Source organism: Notechis scutatus, chromosome 8 (assembly GCF_049901735.1).
Source record: "Notechis scutatus isolate UNSWTSFEM ecotype Mainland chromosome 8, rNotScu1.2, whole genome shotgun sequence".
Classification (NCBI taxonomy): Eukaryota; Metazoa; Chordata; class Lepidosauria; order Squamata; family Elapidae; genus Notechis; species Notechis scutatus.
In genome coordinates, this window is record NC_142016.1 from 12967692 (window position 1) to 12990778 (window position 23087).

General features: G+C 39.6%; 1 protein-coding gene across 2 annotated transcripts in view; it reads left to right on the forward strand.

Moving 5' to 3' along the window:
- Positions 1-12485, forward strand: part of LOC113417639 (digestive cysteine proteinase 2-like) — a 68349-nt gene extending 55864 nt beyond the window's left edge. For both annotated transcript variants that reach the window (XM_087970691.1, XM_026676136.2), the window contains exons 8-11: positions 2216-2307; positions 6214-6375; positions 8252-8441; positions 10749-12485. In XM_087970691.1, coding sequence (XP_087826817.1) covers positions 2216-2307; positions 6214-6375; positions 8252-8441; positions 10749-10936 — 632 coding nt within the window. In that variant the 3' untranslated portion in view covers positions 10937-12485. The remainder of the gene's footprint in view (positions 1-2215; positions 2308-6213; positions 6376-8251; positions 8442-10748) is intronic.
- The last annotated feature ends 10602 nt before the right edge of the window (positions 12486-23087 follow it).

The following is a 23087-nucleotide window of genomic DNA, read 5'->3' on the forward strand; positions in this document are numbered from 1 at the left end:
CACTTATCAGAAAGTCACAAAAGATGATCACATGACCCTGGAATACTGCAACCGTTGTAAATATGAGTCAGTTGTCAAATGTCTGAATTTTGATCACGTGATCCTGGGATACTGCAACAGTCATAAGTGTGAAAAATGGTTATGTCACTTTTTCAGTACTGTTGCAATTTCAAACGGTCACTAAATAAACTATGGTTAGTCAAGGACTACCTGTACATCTGTACCTCTAGCCAGCCTTCTATTTCTCCATTGCTACTGAATTCACCTGAGGTGAAAAATAGGCAGTTTTAAATCTATATTATTTATTTATTGTAAATTTGTTTGCCACCCATCTCGTCATAAGGTGACTTACTTGTTCAGCCATCGTGGCCTCCTTGTTCCAAGGTCACATAGCCATTAAGAATGATTTACTGACTTCAAGGTTTGGCTGTGTACTTCATTGTAAGTCAGAAACCAACAAGAGTGTGTGGGTTGATGTTAGGAATAAATCAGTTTCCTGATTTTTTTGCTTTGCTTTTAAGGTTTTTTTTTTATAGTTTTCATTCAAACATAGGATTCTCTTCCTTTTCCAACACTGTTTTCATCAGTTTTTTGCAAATTACGGTATAGTACTGTTCTAATTTTCCTTCTATTCCCTTTGACTGTAATTAATAATAGGATGTTTTTGCTGCTGCATAGTATTCACCCAAAATTGGAAAGCAAATGAAATTCCAAGTGAAGATACTATGACTGATAAGATTTTTCAATGGGCCGAAATGAATAGGTTGACACTAGAATTGAAAGAACAAGATAAATCAGAATATTATAAAGTATGGAATAAATTCTATTTTTGGAGGGACATGAAAGGGTGTTCACTAAACTGAAATAAAAATTTAAGATAAATAGAAAAGAGGTGAGAGACGTCATACCTGAGGTATGAGAAAAAGAACTAAAAAGATACAAAGCTTAAATGTATATATGTGTATTTTAATGTTTATACCTTTTGATTTTTTCTAAGGTAAAATGTTTTTGACTGAAATGTACGTCAAAGAAGACCACCACGTTCAATATTTTTTTAATGTTTATAATTAATGAAACTATTTTTTTTTAAAAAAAAATAAAGGATGTTTTTTGCTGATTGCTCACTTGGGCCACGTCTTCACCCAGACCTTACATCTTCTAGAACAGCAGTCGCCAACTGGTGGGCCGTGAGAAAATTTTGGTGGGCCGCAGAGAAATCTCACCCCCAGAGAACCGCCCAAAGCAATTAATCCAGGCTGCGCCGGAACACAAGCCCACATGGCTCGCGGGAAACCTCCCCGCCCACTCACTCCTTACCCGGCAAACTTGCCTGCTAAATTGCTATTTTTCCTTTTTCCGACCATCATCCGTTCTGCTGTGCCAGGAGATTTAGATTAGCTAGGAAGCAGGAAATGGTTGGATTTCTTGCTTTCTAGCTAGTCTTTAGATCAGCCAAACCTCCCTTAGGACTGAAGGTTCTATTATTCAGTGCAGACTCATGTCAAGCAAATTTGAGAAACTGAGCTAGCCGATGGCAGATAGATAGATCACTGACTGATTCTGTGAGCAACTCAATCTGCCTGCCTGCTTTGCCGGATTTTGGGTAAAAGTTGCTCTTTTTTGAATAAAAAAATCAATATTTACATAAATATTTATAATATTTACATACAAGCCATGCCCAGCCAATCACATGACCACCAAGCCACACCCACAAATTAGGCCACGCCCACAGAACCAGTTAGTAGTCCCTGGGGATTTAAAATTATGAGTTTGGTGGTCCCTGAGGTCCAAAAGTTTGGCGACCTCTGGTCTAGAATCATCCAACAATTACTGTATCAAAACAATACATAATGTAATGATAACAGGCTTCATATCACCAGTGATAATAGGGGAATTCTAGAAGATTTTGAAACTCATGAATGGAGAGAGAGAGCCTTAGTCCTCACCTGATGTGACAAAGAGTGGATCTGGATACAAATACTAAATGGCATAGGTAGAAAATGCCAAAGACAAAAATTAAAAACGATTCTTCTGGGGTGGGTGAATGAACGTTAAACATTGTTATAGGTATCCTTTGGATTTTTACTATTGAAAAAGAAAAAAAAAATGGGATTCTGGTCTTGTTTGGCAGCATCTGAAGATAAGCAGCATCAGAGGAGGTGTGCAGCAGGATGACAAGGCAAGTGTGCAAACATTTTCTCTTTGCTCTTTCCAGGGGCAGTAACTCCTGTCAAAGATCAGGCTGTGTGTGGTTCCTGCTGGAGTTTTTCTACTACAGGATCCCTTGAAGGAGCTCTCTTCCTTAAGGTAGGAACTGCTTGCTTCCTTAGAATTTGGAAGGTGTTGGTTAGGAGTGTGCAAAACACTTCACATTTGTTTAAAAAAAAAAACCCTGTTCCAAAATACATTCATGTTAACTGTTTGAAAAGGAGAATTGAGATCTTGAACATGCACAGAATGTTTCAAGACTGGAAAGTTTTGCATTCCAGTGCCTCACATAATTCTCATGTAGGGGGCTCAAGAACCACTATTTGTCTGTCTGTCTGTCCCTCCCTCCCTCCATATCTATCTATCTATCTATCTATCTATCTATCTATCTATCTATCTATCTATCTATCTATCTATCTATCTATCTATCATCTTTATCCTTTATCCAATTTTATAAGTAAATCAAGATGGCGAACATATCTAATATTCCTTCTTCCTGTTTCCCCCAAAACAACTCTGTGGAGTAGAATGGGCTGAGATAGAGGGATTGGCCCAAAGTCACTCAGTTGGATTTCATGCCTAACGTGGGACTAGAACTCACATTCTCCTGGTTTCTAGGCTAGCACCTTAACTACTATACCAAACTGGATCTTCAGTTGTCAATATCTGTTCTCATATTGACAAAGATTGATAGATATAGATACAGGTATATAGATATAGATAGTTATAGATGATATAGATTAGATTAGGATTAGATGGAGATGGAGATACCATAGAGATAGAGATACCTTAGAGATGGAGACAGAGACAGAGATATCACTATCCTGGTCTTGTTTCCAACAAATGGACTCAATATCACTGGTGGAATTTACAGAATAAACATTATGCATTGCATCAATAACCAAAGAAAAATAACATAAGTAACTAGGCTAAACATGGACATGGAATAATCACTTATATCTATATCAATAAGTTTGCCAGAGAGGGAAATAATACCCCAAATATATATATATATATATATATATATATATATATATATACAGAGGAACATGGCTAAAGTTGCCAAACTCTTTCAAATACGTTCTTTAAATAGTTTGTTTTAATAAGTATAAACGGTTTGTTCCAAGCATTAGTTTTTACATAAGCAAAGAGAAATTAATTCAGTTCCTCTTCCTAATTTCATTGTACTGAGTAATGCACTTAATTATGAATACCTAATAATATTTTAGAATGCAGCATAAATCAAGTTAAGCATTTTGAGAGTGGCTCAGAGGTGGTATTCAGCAGGTTCTGACCAGTTCTGGAGAACCGGCAGCAGAAATTTTGAGTAGTTCGGAGAACTGGCAAATCCCACCTCTGACTGGCCCTGCCCCCATCTATTCTCTGCCTCCCGAGTCCCAGCTGACCGGCTGGGTCTTCTTTAGTTGCCCTGCACAGGAGAATTGAGCTGGAAAGCAGGTTAGCGGGGTGAGGAGGGAATGGGATTTTGCAGTTAACTTCCCCCAGGAGTGGGGAGGGAATGGAGATTTTGCAGTATCCTTCCCCTGCCATGCCCACCAAGCCATGCCCACCAAGCCACACCACGCCCACCAAGCCATGCCCACAGAACTGGTAGTAAAAAAAATTGAATCCCACCACTGGAATGGCTCCATCCCCATAATACTGCAAGCGAAAGTAGAGAATCAATATTATAGTCCAAAAATGGACAACTGTAGGTCTTTAACAACCTATGGACTTTAACTCCCAGAATTCCTGGCTGGCTCAGGAATTCTGGGAGTTGAAGTCCACAGGTTGTAAAGGGCCTATTGTTGCCCACCTCTGTTACAATCCAATCCAATGACTTGATTCATAGAGCTCACTAACACATAATATGGTTGCCTCTAATTTTGCCTTAGCCATTAGGGTTTGTCAGGCATATTTTATAAAGAACATTAGGTGAATACAGGTACTCCTCGACTTACAACAGTTCATTTAGTGACCATTCAAAGTTACAATGACATTGGAAAAAATGATTTATGACCGTTTTTAACACACTGTTGCAGCATCCTCGTGGTCACCTAATCAAAATTCAGATGCTTGGCAACTAATTCATATTTATGACGGTCACAGCGTCCTTGGATTATGTGATCCCTTTTTGTGACCTTCTGACAAGCAAAGTCAATGGGGAAGCCAGATTCACTTAACGACCATGTTGCTAAAGTAACAACTAGAATGGATTCACTTAACAATTGTGGTTAAAAAAAGGTTGCAAAATGGGGCACAATTCACTTAACAACATAAATTTTTGGCTCAGTTGTGGTCATAAGTCAAGGACTATCTGTACAGCCAACTTATCTAACAAGTATGAAGTATGAAGATGTTGAGACTCTAGAAAAAGTACAGAGAAGAGCAACCAGGATGATTAGGGGACTGGAGACTAAAACATACGAAGAACGATTACAGGAACTGGGCATGGCTAGTCTAGTGAAGAGAAGGACCAGGGGAGACAGGGTAGCAGTCTTCCAATATTTGAGGGGCTGCCACAGAGAGGAGGAAGGGGTCAAGCTATTTTCTAAAGCACCTGTAGGCCAGACAAGGAATAATGGATGGAAACTGAACAAGGAGAGATTCAATCTGGAAATAAGGAGAAACTTTCCGACAGTGAGAACAATCAACCCATGGAACTGCTTGCCCTTGTGGGAGCTTCATCACTGGAGACTTTCAAGAAGAGATTGGACTGCCATCTGTCAGAAATGGCGTATGCTCTCCTGCTTGGGCAGGAGGTTGGACTAGATGACTTATAAGGTCCCTTCCAACTCTGATTATCTGTTATCTGTATATTTCTATTCCGTCGATTATTTTGCACAAGAAAAAGGCATCGTAAGACAATGCAATGCTCGGGGCTCAGTTGGGAAAGCTGCCACATTCGTGTTCCAAATATTTCTTCCAAAGTATTTCTTCAAATTGGATGCACTACGCAGCCCTAGTATATAACCTTTTAGAAACAATTTCTAAGGATCCTTAGAAATACCAATCAATCTCTTCGTGATTTCTCAGTAAGGCTTTAGGGACAGTCTTTTTTAAAAAAACCCACATACACTGAGTAATATTCAAAAGTTGTTCCATCTACAGTCTTCTAAATTATACCGTTGAGGTTTTTTTTTCTTTTTTTAAAAAGAAAGCAGCAGTTCTAGCAATGAAACAGAACAAAACCAGAAAGATTAAAACTGTTCCTACAGAGAAAACGAATTCCTGAGCTGAGCCCACACTTGGCCAACTCCCTAATTTGTGGGGGGCGAAAGACCTTAGAATGGTGCTTCTGGTATTTATAATAATTTAATCAGACTTTTACCCTTATTTTGTCATTCCTATTCCACAAAACTTTGTGTTGTCCAGGATTCCAAAGGATGGTCACATCCTTTGTTATTATTATTGTTTTGATTATTGTTTTGCAAAGCACAGCAATGCAGCTAGACCACAACTGAGCCCAAATTTCTGTAGCTAAGTGAAACCCTTGTTAAGTGAGTTTGGTCCCATTTTGCAACCTTTCTTGCCACCTTTGCTAAGTGAATCATTGCAGTTGTTAAGTTAGTAACAGAATCTGGCTTCCCCTTTGATTCTGCTTGTCAGAAGGTCGCAAAAGGGGATCACGAGGCCCTGGGACATTGCAACCGTCATAAATATGAGTCTGTTGCCAAGCGCCTCAATTCATACAACCATGAAGCTCCTGCAACAGTTGTAAGTGTGAAAACCAGTCATAAGTCACTTTTTTCAGTGCTGTCCTAAGTTCAAACGGTTACTAAATGAATTGCTGTAAGTTGAGGACTACCTTTACCCGGCTGTAAAAAAAAAAAAAAGGATGCAACTGCTTTCTGTAAAAATAGAAATGCTGTATACACACAAACACACAGCCCTTCCGGTGATTTTTCTGATGCAGTTAGGAACCTCGATTGGTAGCTTTGCTTTGCTCCCTTGCCAGGAAAGGCAACCAAGCCTGAACAAAGTATGTTTTATTTTGCTCCCCAGACAGGGAATCTCATCTCGCTGTCTCAACAAATTCTCATCGACTGCTCCTGGGGTTTTGGGAACTACGCCTGCGATGGTGGTGAGGAGTGGCAGGCGTTTGAATGGATCCTGAAACATGGCGGCATCGCCACCACCGAGTCGTATGGGCCCTACAAAGGACAAGTGAGTGACAGACGCCCGTGTCTTAGGGGGGCATCCAGAAGACCTCTGGATGTGTGGGAAAAATGGGTGTGGCTTAAGACTTGCTCTGAAAGAGACACTGGTTGCAACTGCTTGTTTCCAGCTTGGGATGGGATGGGATGGGATGGGATGGATTAGAATAGAACAGAGTAGAGTAGAGTAGAGTAGAGTAGAGTAGAGTAGAGTAGAGTAGAGTAGAGTAGCATACAATAGAACATAATAGAATAGAGTAGACTAGAGTGGAGTAGAGTAGAGTAGAATAGAATAGAATAGAACAGAATAGAATAGAGTAGAATAGAGTGGAGTAGAGTAGAGTAGAGTAGAGTAGAGTAGAGTAGAGTAGAGTAGCGTAGAATAGAGTAGAGTAGAGTAGAGTAGAGTAGAGTAGAGTAGAGTAGAGTAGCGTAGAATAGAATAGAATAGAATAGAATAGAATAGAGTAGAGTAGAGTAGAACAGAACAGAATAGAATAGAGTAGACTAGAGTAGAGTAGCGTAGCGTAGCGTAGCATAGCATAGCATAGCATAGCATAGCATACAGAGGTGGCATTCAGCAGGTTCTGGCCAGTTCTGGAAAACCAGTAGCGGAAATTTTGAGTAGTTCAGAGAACCGGCAAATACCACCTCTGACTGGAGATTGTACAGTATCCTTCCTCTGCCACGCCCACCAAGCCACGCCCACAGAACCGGTAGTAAAAAAAAAATTGAATCCCACTACTGATAGCATAGCATAGAATAGCATAGAGGAGTGGAATGGAGGAATGGCATGGTGTGGCATGGAATTCTTTATTGGCCAAGCGTGATTAGACACACAAGGAATTTGTCTCAGATGCATAAGCTCTCAGTGTACATCCAACAATAGCAATAGATCATTATCATAGTCATTGTAAAAATACATTCATCATAAAACAGTAGATACAACACTTAATGAGAGACATGGGTACTAAATAAGCAATCAACATAAATCATACTAGGATATCAAGTAAACACGATAAATCGTTAAGATACAAGCAACAAAGTTATAATCATAAGAAGATAAGGAGATAGGTAATAGGGAGGATGAGAATAATGATGGTAATACTGCCTTTCTAGATAGCTTGACAGTGTTGTGGGAATTAGTTGTTTAGCAGATGGTCCTCAACTTATGACCAGTTGCATGCTGACTGTTCTAAGTGAGGATGGAAACCCTCCCCCCAGGGATTTTTTACCCCAGATTTGAAGTTTTGACATCTAGGCATCCTTTCATGCCATCACCTGACCGCATTTAATTCTGACATGCATGTATCCTCTTATGTATCTGTGTATGCCTAGATTCCCATGGATTTATTTTTCCCTGTCGCTTTTGTCCATGCATCTTTATGCATTTATTTACAACTTAGTCCTCAATGTACCTCCATAACTGAGCCCAACATTTCCGTTGCTAAGTGAGACATGTGTTAAGTGAGTTTTGCTCCGTTTTACAACTTCTCTTGCCTCACTTGTCAGTGAATCACTGCAGTTCTGAGTTAGTGACCCAGTTGTTAAGTGAATCTGTCTTCCCCGTTGATGTTGCTTGTCAGAAGGTCACAAAAGGGGATCACATGGCCCTTGGGACACGGCGGTGGTCACAAGTATGAATCAGTTGCCAAGCGTCTGAATTTTGATCACCTGATCACAGGGTTGCTTCACAGGTGGTAACTGTGAAAAACGGTCATAAGTCACTTTTTTCAGTGCCGTTGTAACTTGGAACGGTCACTAAATGAAATGTTGTAAGTCAAGGACTACCTGTATTCATAGAGGGCATTCAGAGGCCCCTAAGTCCAGGGGATGGATGCTACAGCCAATGGAATCTTGCCTATGGGGTTTACTCTTTCCACCAGAATGGCTACTGTCACAGCAACGAGACTCACCTCGTGAGCAAGCTCTCAAGCTACGTCAATGTCACTTCTGGGAACACCACCGCTCTGAAGGCTGCCATTTACAAGCACGGACCCGTCTCTGTCAGCATCGATGCCTCCCACAGGACGTTCTCTTTCTATTCTAATGGGGTTTACTACGAGCCCAAATGCAGTAAGTTTCCATCGAGCCCCTGCTCCATGGGGCGTTTGTCCTGATCTGCACAATGTCTCCTTCCTTAAGTATCTGAGCCAATTTTCTTCTGGTTTATTTATTTTTTTAATGTACTTTTATTATAGATTATAGCAGGGTTAGCAAACCAAAAAAATGACATAATGACACAGTGGACTTAAATACATTGATGGAGCAAAAATACTTCTGTGTGGAAGTACCCATAGCTTACCACATTAATGTGGAACTGGTAAATCAAGATGCATTCTTGAAATTACATTCCAAGGGCAGTTCATACTCAACAGGAACTGGGTCCAAATTCTGCCCTTAGGAGAAATCTACTTGTGTCATATTTCAGCCAGAGCCTTCATTTTTCTACAGCTAAAGGCTTCTATTCTGAAGGAAGAAAACCAACCTTCCTTCCTCCCTCCTTCCCCCCCTTTCTTTCTTTCTTTCTTTCTTTCTTTCTTTCTTTCTTTCTTTCTTTCTTTCTTTCTTTCTTTCTTTCTTTCTTTCTTTCTTTCTTTCTTTCCTTCCTTCCTTCCTTCCTTCCTTCCTTCCTTCCTTCCTTCCTTCCTTCCTTCCTTCCTTCCTTCTGTCTTGCTTTTGTGAATTAAATCACCACAGTTTTTCCATGCCCCTTTAACATCTCATGCTGGGACAGGGGGCAGAGAAAGGGATACCAGCTTTGAAGAATACCCAGTTGGATTAACTTGAGCAAGGGTGGCTAAGAAGGGAGAATTGTCCTGCCGGACCACCTACCCAATGATCTGTGTGCTATGTTAAAGATTCATTGAGCTATGTGTGCAGCACAGTTATGACTATTAATCTCCAGCTGATACAGTCCTGTTTTTCAGTATGCAAATCCATTATCCCATTCATTTTCAAAACTCTAGTTATAGATGTTCCAAAGAGCTTAAGAAACAACCAATGCAGGTATAACCAATGGAGTTTTCCCCATTCCTACCTCACCAATCCAGAATAGATTCAAATTGATACTACTAGCTAGGCATCTTTTGATTGCTATGATATAAAAAAGATCTTGACACTCTACTGTACAGAGAAGACCAACAAAGAGGATTAGGGGACTGGAGGCTAAAACATATGAAGAACAGTTGCAGGAACTGGATATGTCTAATTTAATGAAGAGAAGGATTAGGGGTGACGTGATTAACAGAGTAATAGAGTTGGAAGGGACCTTGTATGTCATCTAGTCCAACCCTGCCCCTACCCAAGCAGGAAACCCTTCACCATTTCTGACAAGTGGCAGTCCATTCTCTTCTTGAAAGCTTCCAGTAATGAAGCTCCCACAACTTCTGAAGGCAAATTCTGTTCCATGGGTTGATTGCTCTCACTATCAGAAATATTTTCCTTATTTCCAGGTTGAATCTCTCCTTGTTCAGTTTCCATCCATTATTCCTTGTCTGGCCTTCGGGTGCTTTGGAAAACAGCTTGACCCCTTCCTCCTCTCTGTGGCAGCACCTCAAATATTGGAACGCTGCTATTCATGAATTGTTAAATGAAATGAATGGCACGATAGCAGTGTTCCAATATCTCAGGGGCTGCCACAAAGGAGAGAGGGTCAATCTATTCTCCAAAGTACCTGGAGTTAGGACAAGAAGCAAAGGATGGAAGCTAATCAAGGAGAGAAGCAACCTAGAAATAAGGAGAAATTTCCTGACAGAACAATCAGTGGAAAAAATTGTCTCCAGAAGTTTTGAGTGCTTCAACATGGAGGTTTTAAAGAAGAGATTGGATAACTATTTGTCTAAAATGTTATATTTCTCCATTAAGATCATTTTAAATTTCTAAATGTAAACCCTTTTTTAAAAAGACATTTATAATTATTTATATAAAACGTTTAGAAGCATGTTGGTTTTGGAGGGAGGGGGGAGGGAGTGTAGATGTTTTGCATGTATTTGCAAATTTTAGATTGCAGAAAGAATGCTGATGGACGTTATTTGATGCCAGTGGTCATAACACTGAGGTTTCCCGAATTCTCAATTGGTTAATTGTAATTCACATCCCTAAAAGATAATACTGCGAATCATGGAACCACAATAAAGATGGAGAGAAGCAGAGAAATTGCAGTCTTGATTACTGCAGTTGTGAAGCCCACAATCTGCATTTTCATAACTGCAGTAATAAACAGGACCATTTAATCTTCACAAGTTTTGTAAATCCAGGATTCAAAAGTCCCAGCCTGGGTCTTTTAGCCTAAGTGATGCTGTGGTGCATTCCTTTGCCTAATCACACATATCAAAACATCATTTTGTTCTGAGTGTATTCTTTTTTCTTTATCTTTTTTAGAAAACAAGAGGGGTGAGCTAGATCATGCTGTCCTGGCTGTTGGTTATGGTGTCCTTCAAGGGGAGCTTTACTGGCTCATCAAGAACTCTTGGTCAACCTATTGGGGCAACGATGGTTACATTCTCATGTCCATGAAAGACAACAACTGCGGTGTTACTACTGATGCTGTTTTCCCAATTGTTGCTTAATGGGAGCACGGCTTGGCCAATTCCTTCAGGCAATTTCGAAGAAAATGCAAATCCAGTCCTTTCTTCCTTCTTTTACTGAAGCAGGGCCACGTTTTTCTCATCTCCTGGACTTCATCTTAAATCATACAACTGGAAGAAACTCAAGAGATCCATGTCAATGAAAATTCTCAGTCACCCAGGTAGAGTTGTCTGGAAGTTGAGTCATGTCAACTGGACCTATTTTCCTTCCAGTTGTAATGTTTCACTGCCTTATCCAAGTAGCTTCTTCAGTCGGAGCAAGTTACTAAACATCAAGTGAAGGGACAGGATTGGGATATACTGAGGAGCAGCACAGTCTACGTAGTATGGTACATGAGGTATCTGCAAAGATTTCATCAAAATGATATGTGTGTTGTGATGCCACAGCAAGACTACAAGCTTATATATTTGCACCTTATATATTTGTGAGCAACCTAATAAATCAACTGTAATAGGAAGGTTGTTCCATCAACAGCATCACAATGCACATTTTATTTCCCCTCTTGCCTCCTCCAGACCAGGTATGTGATAGGGAAGCTTGTTGCATTGTTTGACACGTAGTTTGTAGCTTTATTTTTCCATCGGTGCCTCTATGCTGTAGAGCAGAGATGTCAAACTTGATTGAGGGCCGCATCAGGGTTGTGTTTGACCTTGGGGAGCAGGGACCTTGTGGGGAGCTGGGAAGTTGGTTAGGGACACTCTCTAATAAACCAACTAACTAAACATATACGGGATCCCCCTAACCAACTTGCTCTAACTGAAGAAGCTACTTGGATAAGCAATGAAACCTTTCAAACCAAACAGGAAAGAAGTCCAGTTGTCATGCCTCAACTTCTAGTCAAGAGGTACATATTTGATAAAACAACTTAGTTGCTATTGTTGATGAGGTTTTCAAGGACACAAGCCATTGTGCAAAGGATGTCTTGCCTTGAACATCTGGGAAGGAGTGCCCCAAATAAATAAAATGTCCACGTCCATCCTCCTTGGTAACACCCAAATAAAATGTAAGCAGGATTTCAGCTCTTTTTCTCCCAATAGTTTAGGTATCTCCAAATCTTCCTAGAACTTTTCCCCAAAAATATAAAGAAGGAAAATTCATTCTATATTTATAGGCATGAATATACATTCCTCTGATGATTCCAGGTTATTTCCTTAGCAGTGGTGTAGATAAGGGGTTCCCATTGACTTCTTCCAGTCTAGCCTACATCCCTGGACATCCTTGTGGTCTTCCATTCAAGTAAATCAGACCTACCTATTAACTAACTAACTAACTAACTGGCTAACAGGTCTATTGTGAAACTAATTACTGACAGAGAAATGCTGCCATTTATTTTAGCCCCAAAGTGCCTTTATTCCTCCAATCTTTAGCTATGACCTGCAGAATTCTCTAAAAATTGCTGCTAAATTGTGGTTTTTAATAGGAGGGTGGGGAGGAAATAAAAATGTGGAAATAAGACGTTGCTGTAATTGAACTAATTTAATATAATTTTCATTATGTGTTTAAATAAAACCAAGTTTATATCCATGTAAACATTTAGTGTGGTTTCTAGCAAGCAGCTCCGAAGTGTGATTGTCACTTGGAAAAACACTGCTATTCTAGATTTTTAAAAACAAAACAAAATCAAATTCTCCTTCATCAGCAGCCTTCAGGAACTTGCTGGGAAGAAAGGCACAAATCCTATAATTTAGAACAGACCCAAAGCAGACCAAGATACAATTGTTGAAACTAGATATGCTCATAATATAAAGGTAAAGATTCCCCTCACACATACATGCTAGTTATTTCCGGCTCTAGGGGGCAGTGCTCATCTCTGTTACAAGGCCGAAGAGCCAGTGCTGTCCAAAGACGTCTCCGTGGTCATGTGGCCAGCATGACTAAACGCCGAAGGTGCACAGAACGCTGTTACCTTCCCACCAAAGTGGTCCCTATTTTTCTACTTGCATTTTTACATGCTTTTGAACTGCTAGGTTGGCAGAAGCTGGGACAAGTTACGGGAGCTCACTCTGTCACGCGGCACTAGGGATTTGAACCACCGAACTGCCAACCTTTCTGACCGACAAGCTCAGCGTCTTAGCCACTGAGCCACCGCGTCCCCATTTTCACTCATATTCCAAGCCTTTTCTAATGGTGTAGCAACTGAATAGCAATCAAAGGATGATTAATCTATGATCTATGGTCAGGTTCAGAAAAAGGTGAGGCAGGGAGGTGGTGCAAGAAAGTTTTAATCATCTGTGACTTGAGCCAACCATGAACATGTCACCTTCACAGGAGCTACTGTGTTTTTTTTTTACCAGCTTGAACTGATTAAAATATGAATATGAAAATGCACCACAAAATGGACAAATTCTTGTCGATTGTGCTATACATTCAGGGCATGTAAAGCTTGGCATCCAGATAGTCTGAAGATATCAACTCAAAGACCAAGAAAGACACACAGTTTCTTCTAAGCAGTTTCCTCACCTGTAGACAGAAATATTTCCAGACTAAAGCAAACTACTTGCACCATTAAAGATATACTCTGAAAATTCCTGGGAAAGACCATCTTGGTTCTCTTTCTCCCAACCAACTATCTAAACGTTGCTGTCTCTTGTTCCTCTGGAATGCAGCCCCTCCCTCCTGGGAATCCAGACTACATTCCACTACAGATGGCTGAAGCTGGAAGTGAAAAACTTTAATCAGAGTCACCTTATGATGATGGTTGACTGGTTGACTCTCCTTTTCTGCAATCCATGGCCGTAGCCTCTTCTTCATGGAGAAACCCATGCTGTACATCAGCCTTCCCCAACATGTGTTAACCCTGCAAGGTAGTCCAAACAAATTGCCAGGTGTGCTAGGCTAGCTCTGTCTTTAGTGCAAGGTTACATTAACAGAATTAACAGGTATTTCTCCCCTCCTTTCCTTCTGCTCTCCAGAAAACTAAGGATTTCCCTTCTGAAATGTTTCCCGTCCCTCCCTCCTTCTGTGGGCTGGGATATCTTTTATATGTCCCATCTGCTAATCTCTCTCCTGTCTCCCAAAATCATTTCCACGTACAGGTAGTCCTTGAGTTAACAGCTGTTAAGTGAATTGCTGCAGTTGTTAAATTAGCAACATGGTTGTTAAGTGAATCTGGCTTTCCCATGAACTTTGCTCATCAGATGGTCGCAAAAAGGGATCATATGACCCCCCGGGACACTGCAATCATCACAAATATGAACCAGCATCCAAGCATCCAAGTTTTGATTACGTGACCATGAGGATATTACAACGGTCATATGAAAAATATGATACTACAATGGTCATATGAAAAATGGTCATAAGTCAATTCTTTCAGTGTCATTGTAACTGTTATGCCCCTGGTGGAGACTGACTCCGAGGGAGAGGAGGAACAGCCGACAGGGAGTGGAAGTCTGGAGGTTGTGGAGAAGGCTGGGGAAGGGCAGAGGCCGGCTGGGCAGTCAGAGGAAGACCCAGGCCTATTCCCTCTCCATCCTAGGGCACGTAGGGAGGAGAGGATAAGGGAGAAACGTGAATGGCATGGTCTACGGGGGAGGAAAGGGCCTTGATCCCCTTCATGGGCTGCAGCTGTAAGAACTGGTTAAAAGGACAGACTGAGCATGAGCCAGTGTTGGAAACAAAGCATGAAAATATTTCTAGTCTGTCCATTCTTACCTGACTTTAGCGTCCTTCCCAGTGTATGTTCCGATATCTGTGGACGTCTTCAAGCACTTATCTTGCCTGGTTCCCTTAATTGCTTCAGTGTGGTTTGTGTTGTTTTTACTCTTTATAATTTATAGGCAGTTTTAATTTCCTCCTTTTCGTAACTGCTTGTGGGGGAGTTTTTTGTCTCCAGTCAAGGATATTTGGAACTTTGAAGCAAAGTGAAGGATTAAAAGAGGCTTCACCTGTTTTTGTGACTGTGTTTATTTTTGTATCCCACCCTGGGTTATCACAGTAACTTCAAACAGTCACTAAATCAATGGTTGTAAGTTGAGAACTATTTGTGCCATTAGATCTGCTACTCTGCAGATAAGGTAGGATAGCAACTCCCAGAATTCTTGTCTTAAGACATCTGGAAGAGGCTGAATTGTAGGAATTGCATCAACGTCATCTTCTTGGCAACCAGGAAGTCTACCATATTGTATCATTCTGGGCACTATGACTTCTCAAGAATCAACCCACATTAGGGGTGGAATGAGGGGAGTGCTTTCCTTATCAACTCTAGCATCTGAATCGCTTCAAGAAGGAAACTCCAGAGGTTGGATTGCATAAATTGCTTTGGAAACATTTTGCTTTGGCATAAGTTGCTTTGGAAACATCTAATCTCCAAAAGCACCCTATATAATAATCTCCAGATTTGTTTATACCCTGGCTGCTTTTTTTTAACACAAACACTTCAGGCGCTTTCACAACAATTTTAAAAATACAGGCTATAGAACATAAGTATGAAGTCAAGGCAATTATCCAAATCAGAAATTAAAATAAACATAATTAAGGCAATATTTTAAAAAAAAAAATTGGCAAAAGGAACACATGTTGCCATTTGCCAAAACACCAAGAGTTGAGCCCAAATGCAATCCATAATCTGGGACACACGCTGAAGGTTCTCTGGTGGCTGAGTTTCCAGCAATGAGTTCATCTCACCGGCTTAAGTTTGACTCAGCCTTCCATCCTTCCGAAGTGGATAAAATGAGGACCCCGATTGTTGGGGGCAATAGGCTGACTCTGTAAACCACTTGGAGAGGGCTGTAAAGCCCTGTAAAGTGGTACATCACTCTAAATCATGGTTGGTAAGTAAGTATATAGGTGGGTGGGAGAGAGGAAGGAAGGAAGGAAGGAAGAGTTCTCTACTACCGGGGAAACAAAGTCTACTTGAACATGCTCAGAGGCACAATCATTTTTATTTGAAATTGTTAGGCCTGAACCTTAATTTTCATCCGGATGCTTTTGAAGGCAAGTTTATTGGTGCATCCCTTAGCTCGGTGATGCTGCCAAACTTGATTCTTAATCATTTCATCTGGTGTGTTAAATACTTGACAGAAGCTCCCACGATTTTTTCAAAGCAGGGTGGATGGCTCTCTGCTGGAGTTCCTTTCATTGTCCTGCCCATACGGTTTTCCAACAAAATTTCTGCTCGGTACACATATTTAATGAAAGTATTCAAAAACGATCGTCCCTGTGCAAAAAGGGCAGCACATAAATCTAAAAAATAAATGATAAAAGGCCACAATTCAAGACAGAACATTGCAGTTGAGGAATTAGAGGGCCTTTGAAGAGTCCTATTATCTGCATTTCAAGTACAGCTTCACCTCTCCTAGCCATTCCACATTATTTACAGGAGCAGATCAGGTCATCTGTCAGCTGCCACCTCACACTGGCTTATGCTTCGATACAACGCAGTGACAATCTGCCATGAACTCTGGGGAGGGTGCATGGGAGAGGAGATGCTTGGGGGGAAATGAAAGTAATTGCTGTATCTCATCGAGATGCTGCTTCAAGGTCACCCTGCTGGGAGAAGAATGCAGCTACATACCAAACTCTGCTTGAAGTGACCATTCTTGAAACATCTTGCTTGAAGTTGATTGGGCCAGCAATTGGAGGCAGCTAAGGGAGGGAAAAGTTGAACTTGGGGATTTTGGTGCAGTGCGCTTGACTTCTAATAAAATTATACCTTTCTCAACAAATGGCGCCAAGGAACATTTCTATTTAGAGTTTAAGTTGCAGCAGGTCTAACATTGTCAACGGTTGTTCAGTCAGAAAGCACATTAGTCCTTTGTCTCCCCTACTATTCATAGTGACACTGGAAATACTAAATAGAAATATCAGACAAGATATAGAGATAAAAATTATGGAAATAAAAAAAGAAAAATATAAATTACAGGCATTTGCAGATGATTTAGTTTTCATTTTGGAAGATCCACAAACAGGGCCTAAACTAATAAAAAACAGAGGAATATGGCGAAATGGCAGGATTGAAAATAAATAAAGAGAAAACTAAAAATCTCACAGATACGCAGAAAAAAGAGTTAATGAAGAGAATAGGTATTCAGATTACTAAGAAGGTAAAATACTTAGGGATTAATTTGACAGCAAGATGTGTAACTATTAAGGAAGATAATTATTATAAACTGATGCAATAAATTAAAACAGATCTGGAGAAATGGAAAAACCTACAATTATCACTGATAGGGAGGATAGCTACAATAAAAATGAATATATTGCCAAGATTATTATATCTATTTCAAACTATTCTGATAAAACTGGGAAAAATATTTTGAGGAACTCAATAAAGTAATATTAAGATATATTTGGCAAGGGAAAAAAGCAATAATACATTTTAAAATGTTGCAAGATGCAAGAAATAAAGAAGGGTTACCAAACTGGGAATTATATTATCAGGTTGCAGTACTCACTTGGGTGAAAGAATGGATTGTATTGAGGAATAAAAGACTATTGACTTTGGAGGGATATGATTTGCAATTGGGCTGGCATGCCTTCTTGTGGTATGGGAAAAGTAAAATACATCGTTACTTTCAAAGGCATTCTATTAGGAATGCATTATTGCTAGTATGGGAGAAAGTCAGAGAACAACACTATTTGAGGATACCAGTTTGGCTTTCGACAATGGAAGCACTGGTTCACCCAAATGTCATCAACATAGAAAATATTATTAGACATAAAGATATTTTACATGAGAAGGGGGAACTCAAAAATAAATAAGGATTGAGTGATCAAGGGATTGATATGACACAGTATTCACAAGTGCAGATACATTCTAGATATGAGAAAGATGCAAAACTATATGGTTTTTATAAAGAATTAACAGAATTAGACAAGATACTAACAGGGCAGAAGAAAAATTGATTTTAAAAATTGTACAGCTACTTATTATACATTAAACTGAAAGATGAACAAGTAAAGGAAACAAGTATGAGCAAAAAACTTTGGCTATAGAATTAGATAAATGGCAAAAATTGTAGGACAGGAACTATAAATAAACAATGTCAACTGCATACAAAGAAAATATGCATAAGATGTTTTATAGATGGCATTTGCGCCAGTGTAGTTGGCAAAGATGTTTAAAGATAAGTCAGCTGGAAGTATATCTGGGTCATATTATCATATGTGGTGGACTTGCCCAAAAGCAAAAAAAAAATACTGGACAAAAATACATATGTGGTTGGAAAAAATGATAAAACAGCATATTGATTTGAAGCTAGAAATATTTATATTGGGGATTCTACCCAAAAAAATATAGTAAAGGAAAATGCATGTTTAGTTATTCATATATTAACTGCTGCTAGAATTGTATTTGCACAAAGCTGGAAGAGTGAAGAGTTACCTACAGATGAGAATATGATTAGGAAAATATTAGAATGTGCAGAAATGAAAAGACTAATGCTTGCAATTAAGGAGAAAGAGCAAACTGAATATTATATATGGATTTATTTTATCAATGGTTAAATAACAAAATGGAAGTTAGAAACAGGGAAACAGGGAAACAAAATAAAGAAGATAAGTTAAAAGAGATAAGCAAATATTATGATTAATATGTTGAATATTATTATTTTAATATTGTAGAATTAATATGTGGAATATTACTATTTTAATATTGTAGAATCAATATCAATGTAATGAATGATGTTGCAAACTTTGATTACTGTTCAACAAGATATTTGTATCCAGACAACACACTGTTCAACTGAAGATGGAATTATTATATTATAAATAAAAATAATAAAAGAAAGAAAGAAAGAAAGAAAGAAAGAAAGAAAGAAAGAAAGGAAGGAAGGAAGGAAGGAAGGAAGGAAGGAAGGAAGGAAGGAAGGAAGGAAGGAAGGAAAGAAAGAAAGAAAGAAGGAAAGAAAGAAAGAAAGAAAGAAAGAAAGAAAGAAAGAAAGAAAGAAAGAAAGAAAGTTAGAATCAGTTTCAGTTCATGAAACCAGGTGTAATATTAAAAATTATTTCATCGTTCATAACTGTGGAGCTGTGTAGGTGGGCAGTGAAGAATGATCTTGGTGAGGGATAGGAAATATAACAGATGTAGATTTTATCCTTAAGAATCCTTATGACATACCTGAGATTAGAAGAAAAACTGCAACGAGAGTCAGCTTTTAAATGGCTGACCCAGGTTTTAAAACCACCTTTGCTGATATGAGTTGTGATAACAATAGGCGAATTCACACATATTTCAAGCAACACAAACAAAAATCATGGAACAGGGAATAACAGAATAACAGAGTTGGAAGGGACCTTGGAGGTCTTCTAGTCCAACCTCTTGTTCAACTAGGAAACCCTATAGGGTCTATACCATTCCAGACAAACGGCTGTCCAATCTCTTCTTAAAAACCTCCAGTGTTGAAGCACCCACAACTTCTGGAGGCAAGTTGTTCCACTAATATAATTGTTGGGAGCCTAGAATTGGTTTAGGAGAAAACATGGAATATTGAGGGATATATTGTGAAAATTGGAAAGCTGAGAAAGTGACGTGAGCCTGATTTTACATTATCTGCATAATCAACAAGGCACAGTCTACATTCTTGTTTATCTACCAGTAATGATGCATGTTGTGAACTCAGCCTGTCAAAAATTCAGATGACTAACTTGACTCTGCTGGCATCTCACACAAACATTTTTATTTTTATTTTATTTTTTTATTAAGCTTATACGCTGCCCTTCTCACTGTCTGAGGAGACTCTGGGTGGTTTACAATATAACAAAAATAGATTTATTTTTTTGGTCTATTCATTCCTAACAAAAAGACCTCTATCTCCCATCTCCAAACTAGGCCACCCTGAACAATGGCACTTGACAATAGGGCCAAGTCTGGGCTTCGACTAGAGGCCTGGGCTTCGATTTCAGCCTTAGTGTCACTGCTGGCCCCCAAAATGGCTGCCTCCACTCGAGAGGCTGCCCAAGAACACACCCCACTCTTGGATGGTCTCCACAGCAGAGGTGCTATTCAGCAGGTTCTGACCAGTTCTGGAGAACCGGTAGCGAAAATTTTGAGTAGTTCAGAAAACTGGCAAATACCGCCTCTGACTGGAGATTTTACAGTATCCTTCCCCTGCCACACCCATCAAGCCATGCCCACAGAACCAGTAGTAAAAAAAATTGAATCCCACTCCTTCTCCACAGCCCCTGAAAATTGCATGAGAACAGGACAAACATTGGAGAATAGTTGTTGTCAGGGGTCGGTGAACGTTGGCATGTCATCCAAAATGTTACAGCTTGTCACCTTTAACATACGTGACATAAGTTCGTCTTCTCTCATCTGGGCCATTTAAGCTCCTGGACTTTGAGGAATAATAAAAAACGACCTCATTGCATGCAAGAATTGCCTCTTTCTTCTGCTTCTTCAAGGGAAGCTGGATTTGAAGCCCAAGAAGATTGCATAAAGCCCTGGAAACAATTGCGTGGGTGGTGACTGCATTTTTATGCCCAGCATGTTTCATGTTCCCAGTCCTGAGAAACAGAAGCTCCAGTTCTACTAATCAGCTGCAAAGGGTCCCCCTGCCACCCTTGGGTGTGTCTCCTACAACGCTTCCAGAAACAGCTGCAAATCATAATTTTAATATGACCAATTTTTTTTAATGTGGCAGAGATTATTACATAGCATAGGGAGTGATGACATTAATTGTTTTATTAATTCAGCTATCATTACAGTGCAATTGTAACTGAAATCTAATTAAGGCTTTGCCCTAGAACCCAACCCAGATCCCAGCTCTGCTAACTTAATTGAAGGATCTGGCATGCCATTGAGAGGGTGGCCCTGGGGCTGGAAAACCAACATTGCACTTTTTGACAATAAGGAAGAAGTTTTTGTTCCTACACACTGTAGATGATGGGAACTTTCAGGGAAGTTTTGAGTTCCATCTGTGAGAGATTGCCATCCACGAGGACCACAAAGCCATGTTCTGTCTTCACCTGCCTCTCTCTTTTGAATTACATCTTGGGGCAACATCATCTGCGTTGGTATTCAGAAAAGCCATCAAAATCTTTGAGGGTTAGTGGTATAGCAAATCCCATCCTGCCATAGGTGTTGTTGTTTTTTGCTCTTTTCTTGGTATGTCAACAGTTAGGAAGTTGAGATTTGGAATTTGAACTTTTAAAAAACTTTTAATTATTTCTTCTTACTTATTTATCATCTGGAAGCCACTTGGTAATTGAGCAGTATGTGCCATGGAAGGAAGGAAGGAAGGTAAGAAGGAAGGAAGGAAGGAAGGAAGGAAGGAAGGAAGGAAGGAAGGAAGGAAGGAAGGAAGGAAGGAAGGAAGGAAGGAAGGAAGTTTCAGAAAAGCCCAACTGCAAGATTGTTCCAAAAGTGTTTTTTCCAAAGTCGTGGACTTTCTTGTTTTTCCTCGAAGACATTTCACTTCTCATCCAAGAAACTTCTTCAGTCTCAATCTTCTTGGATGAGAAGTGAAACATCTTCAAGGAAAAACATAGAAAGTCCAGTTGCTTCTAGAAAAAGCATTGTTGGGACAACCATGACCTGGATGACTGAGAATCTCCATAGACAGAACTGCAAGGTTGTCATTCCTTTTTTTTTTCCTTTTGGTTCCAAAGTTGGATTGCTGCATATTTGAGTCACTTTTGCCAGGATGAAAAGGTATTAGTGTATCAGTAAATCAGTGTTAGGAAGAAGGAAGTTTCCCTACAAAATGCAACGCATGGTGCTTCTCTCCCACAAAACAAGTCCTTGATTTGTTTTTGGGGTTGATGGAAAAGATAGTGGAGCTTCAGTCTATAATCAACTTCATTTGTGGGAGGACTGAACATTTGATTTCCTCCTGAACAAATCGGTCTCACCACTGAAAACATTCTTCCCCAGTCTCCAGATATTGCATGGCAGCTCCCATCATTCTTAACTTGCTTACTCAACTGTACTTCATCATTTCCAACCAAGAGAACCAACATTTGTTGAAGTTTCCTATACAGATAGTCCTTGACTTACAACTGGTACATATTTGCTAAACAAGTAATTTCCCCGACATGGTCCAATTATTTACTAAGTCTGCATTACTATCACTATTAATCTTCTCCTTACTCCTATCACCCATCCCCCACTCCCACTTGTGACTGTATGACTGTTTGTTGCTTGTATCCTTACGATTTATATTGACTGTTTCCTAGTTACGATTTGATTGTTTATTTGTACCCTATGACTATCATTAAGTGTTGTCCCTTATGATTCTTGACAAATGTATCTTTTCTTTTTATGTACAACAAGAGCATATGTACCAAAACAAATTCCTTGTGTGTCTAGTCACACTTGGCCAATAAAGAATTCATTCATTCATTCATTCATTCATTCATTCATTCATTCATTCATTCATTCATGATGGTTGCAATGTCTTGGAGTCATGTGATCCCCTTTTGCGACCTTCTGACAAGCAAAATCAAAGGGGAAGCCAGATTCACTTAATAACCATGTTACTAACTTGACAACTGCAGCAATTCACTTAACAACTGTGGCAAGAAAGGTCGTAAAATGGGGCGGAACTCACTTAACGAATGTTTCACTTCACAACATAAATGTTGGGCTCAGTTGTGGTTGTAACTGGAGGATTACCTATAGTCTTAATGGATTTATTTTGCTAGAGGTAGTCTCTCTGGACTTGTTCCATTTATTCATAGTAATTGTCTTTTGTGCATTATGTTAAGCCATTATTTGTTTAACATTGATTATTGCATTTTCTAGATTCACTTCTAAATTCACCCTAACAGTGCTCGGTTTACACATGGTATGAAGCCAAAGCTAACCAGGCTGGGTCATGGCTTAAAGCCTTGATGTGATGTTTGAGCCAAGAGTTTTAAAGGAGCTGGTAGAGGTCATCTCAGAACCGCTGCACCATATATTTCAAAAATCCTGGAGCACCGGGGAACTACCAGAGGACTGGAAAAGAGCTGATGTGGTTCCCATCTTCAAAAAAGGGGAAAAAAGAGACCCAGGAAACTATAGACCAATCAGCCTAACATCAATACCTGGGAAGATACTGGAAAAGATAATAAAAAAACAGATCTGCCAACATCTAGAAACAAGTAAAGTAATAACTAGCAGTCAGCACGGGTTTGTTAAAAACAGATCATGCCAAACCAATCTTATTTCATTCTTCAACACAGTGACTAAATTAGTAGACCAGCAAAATA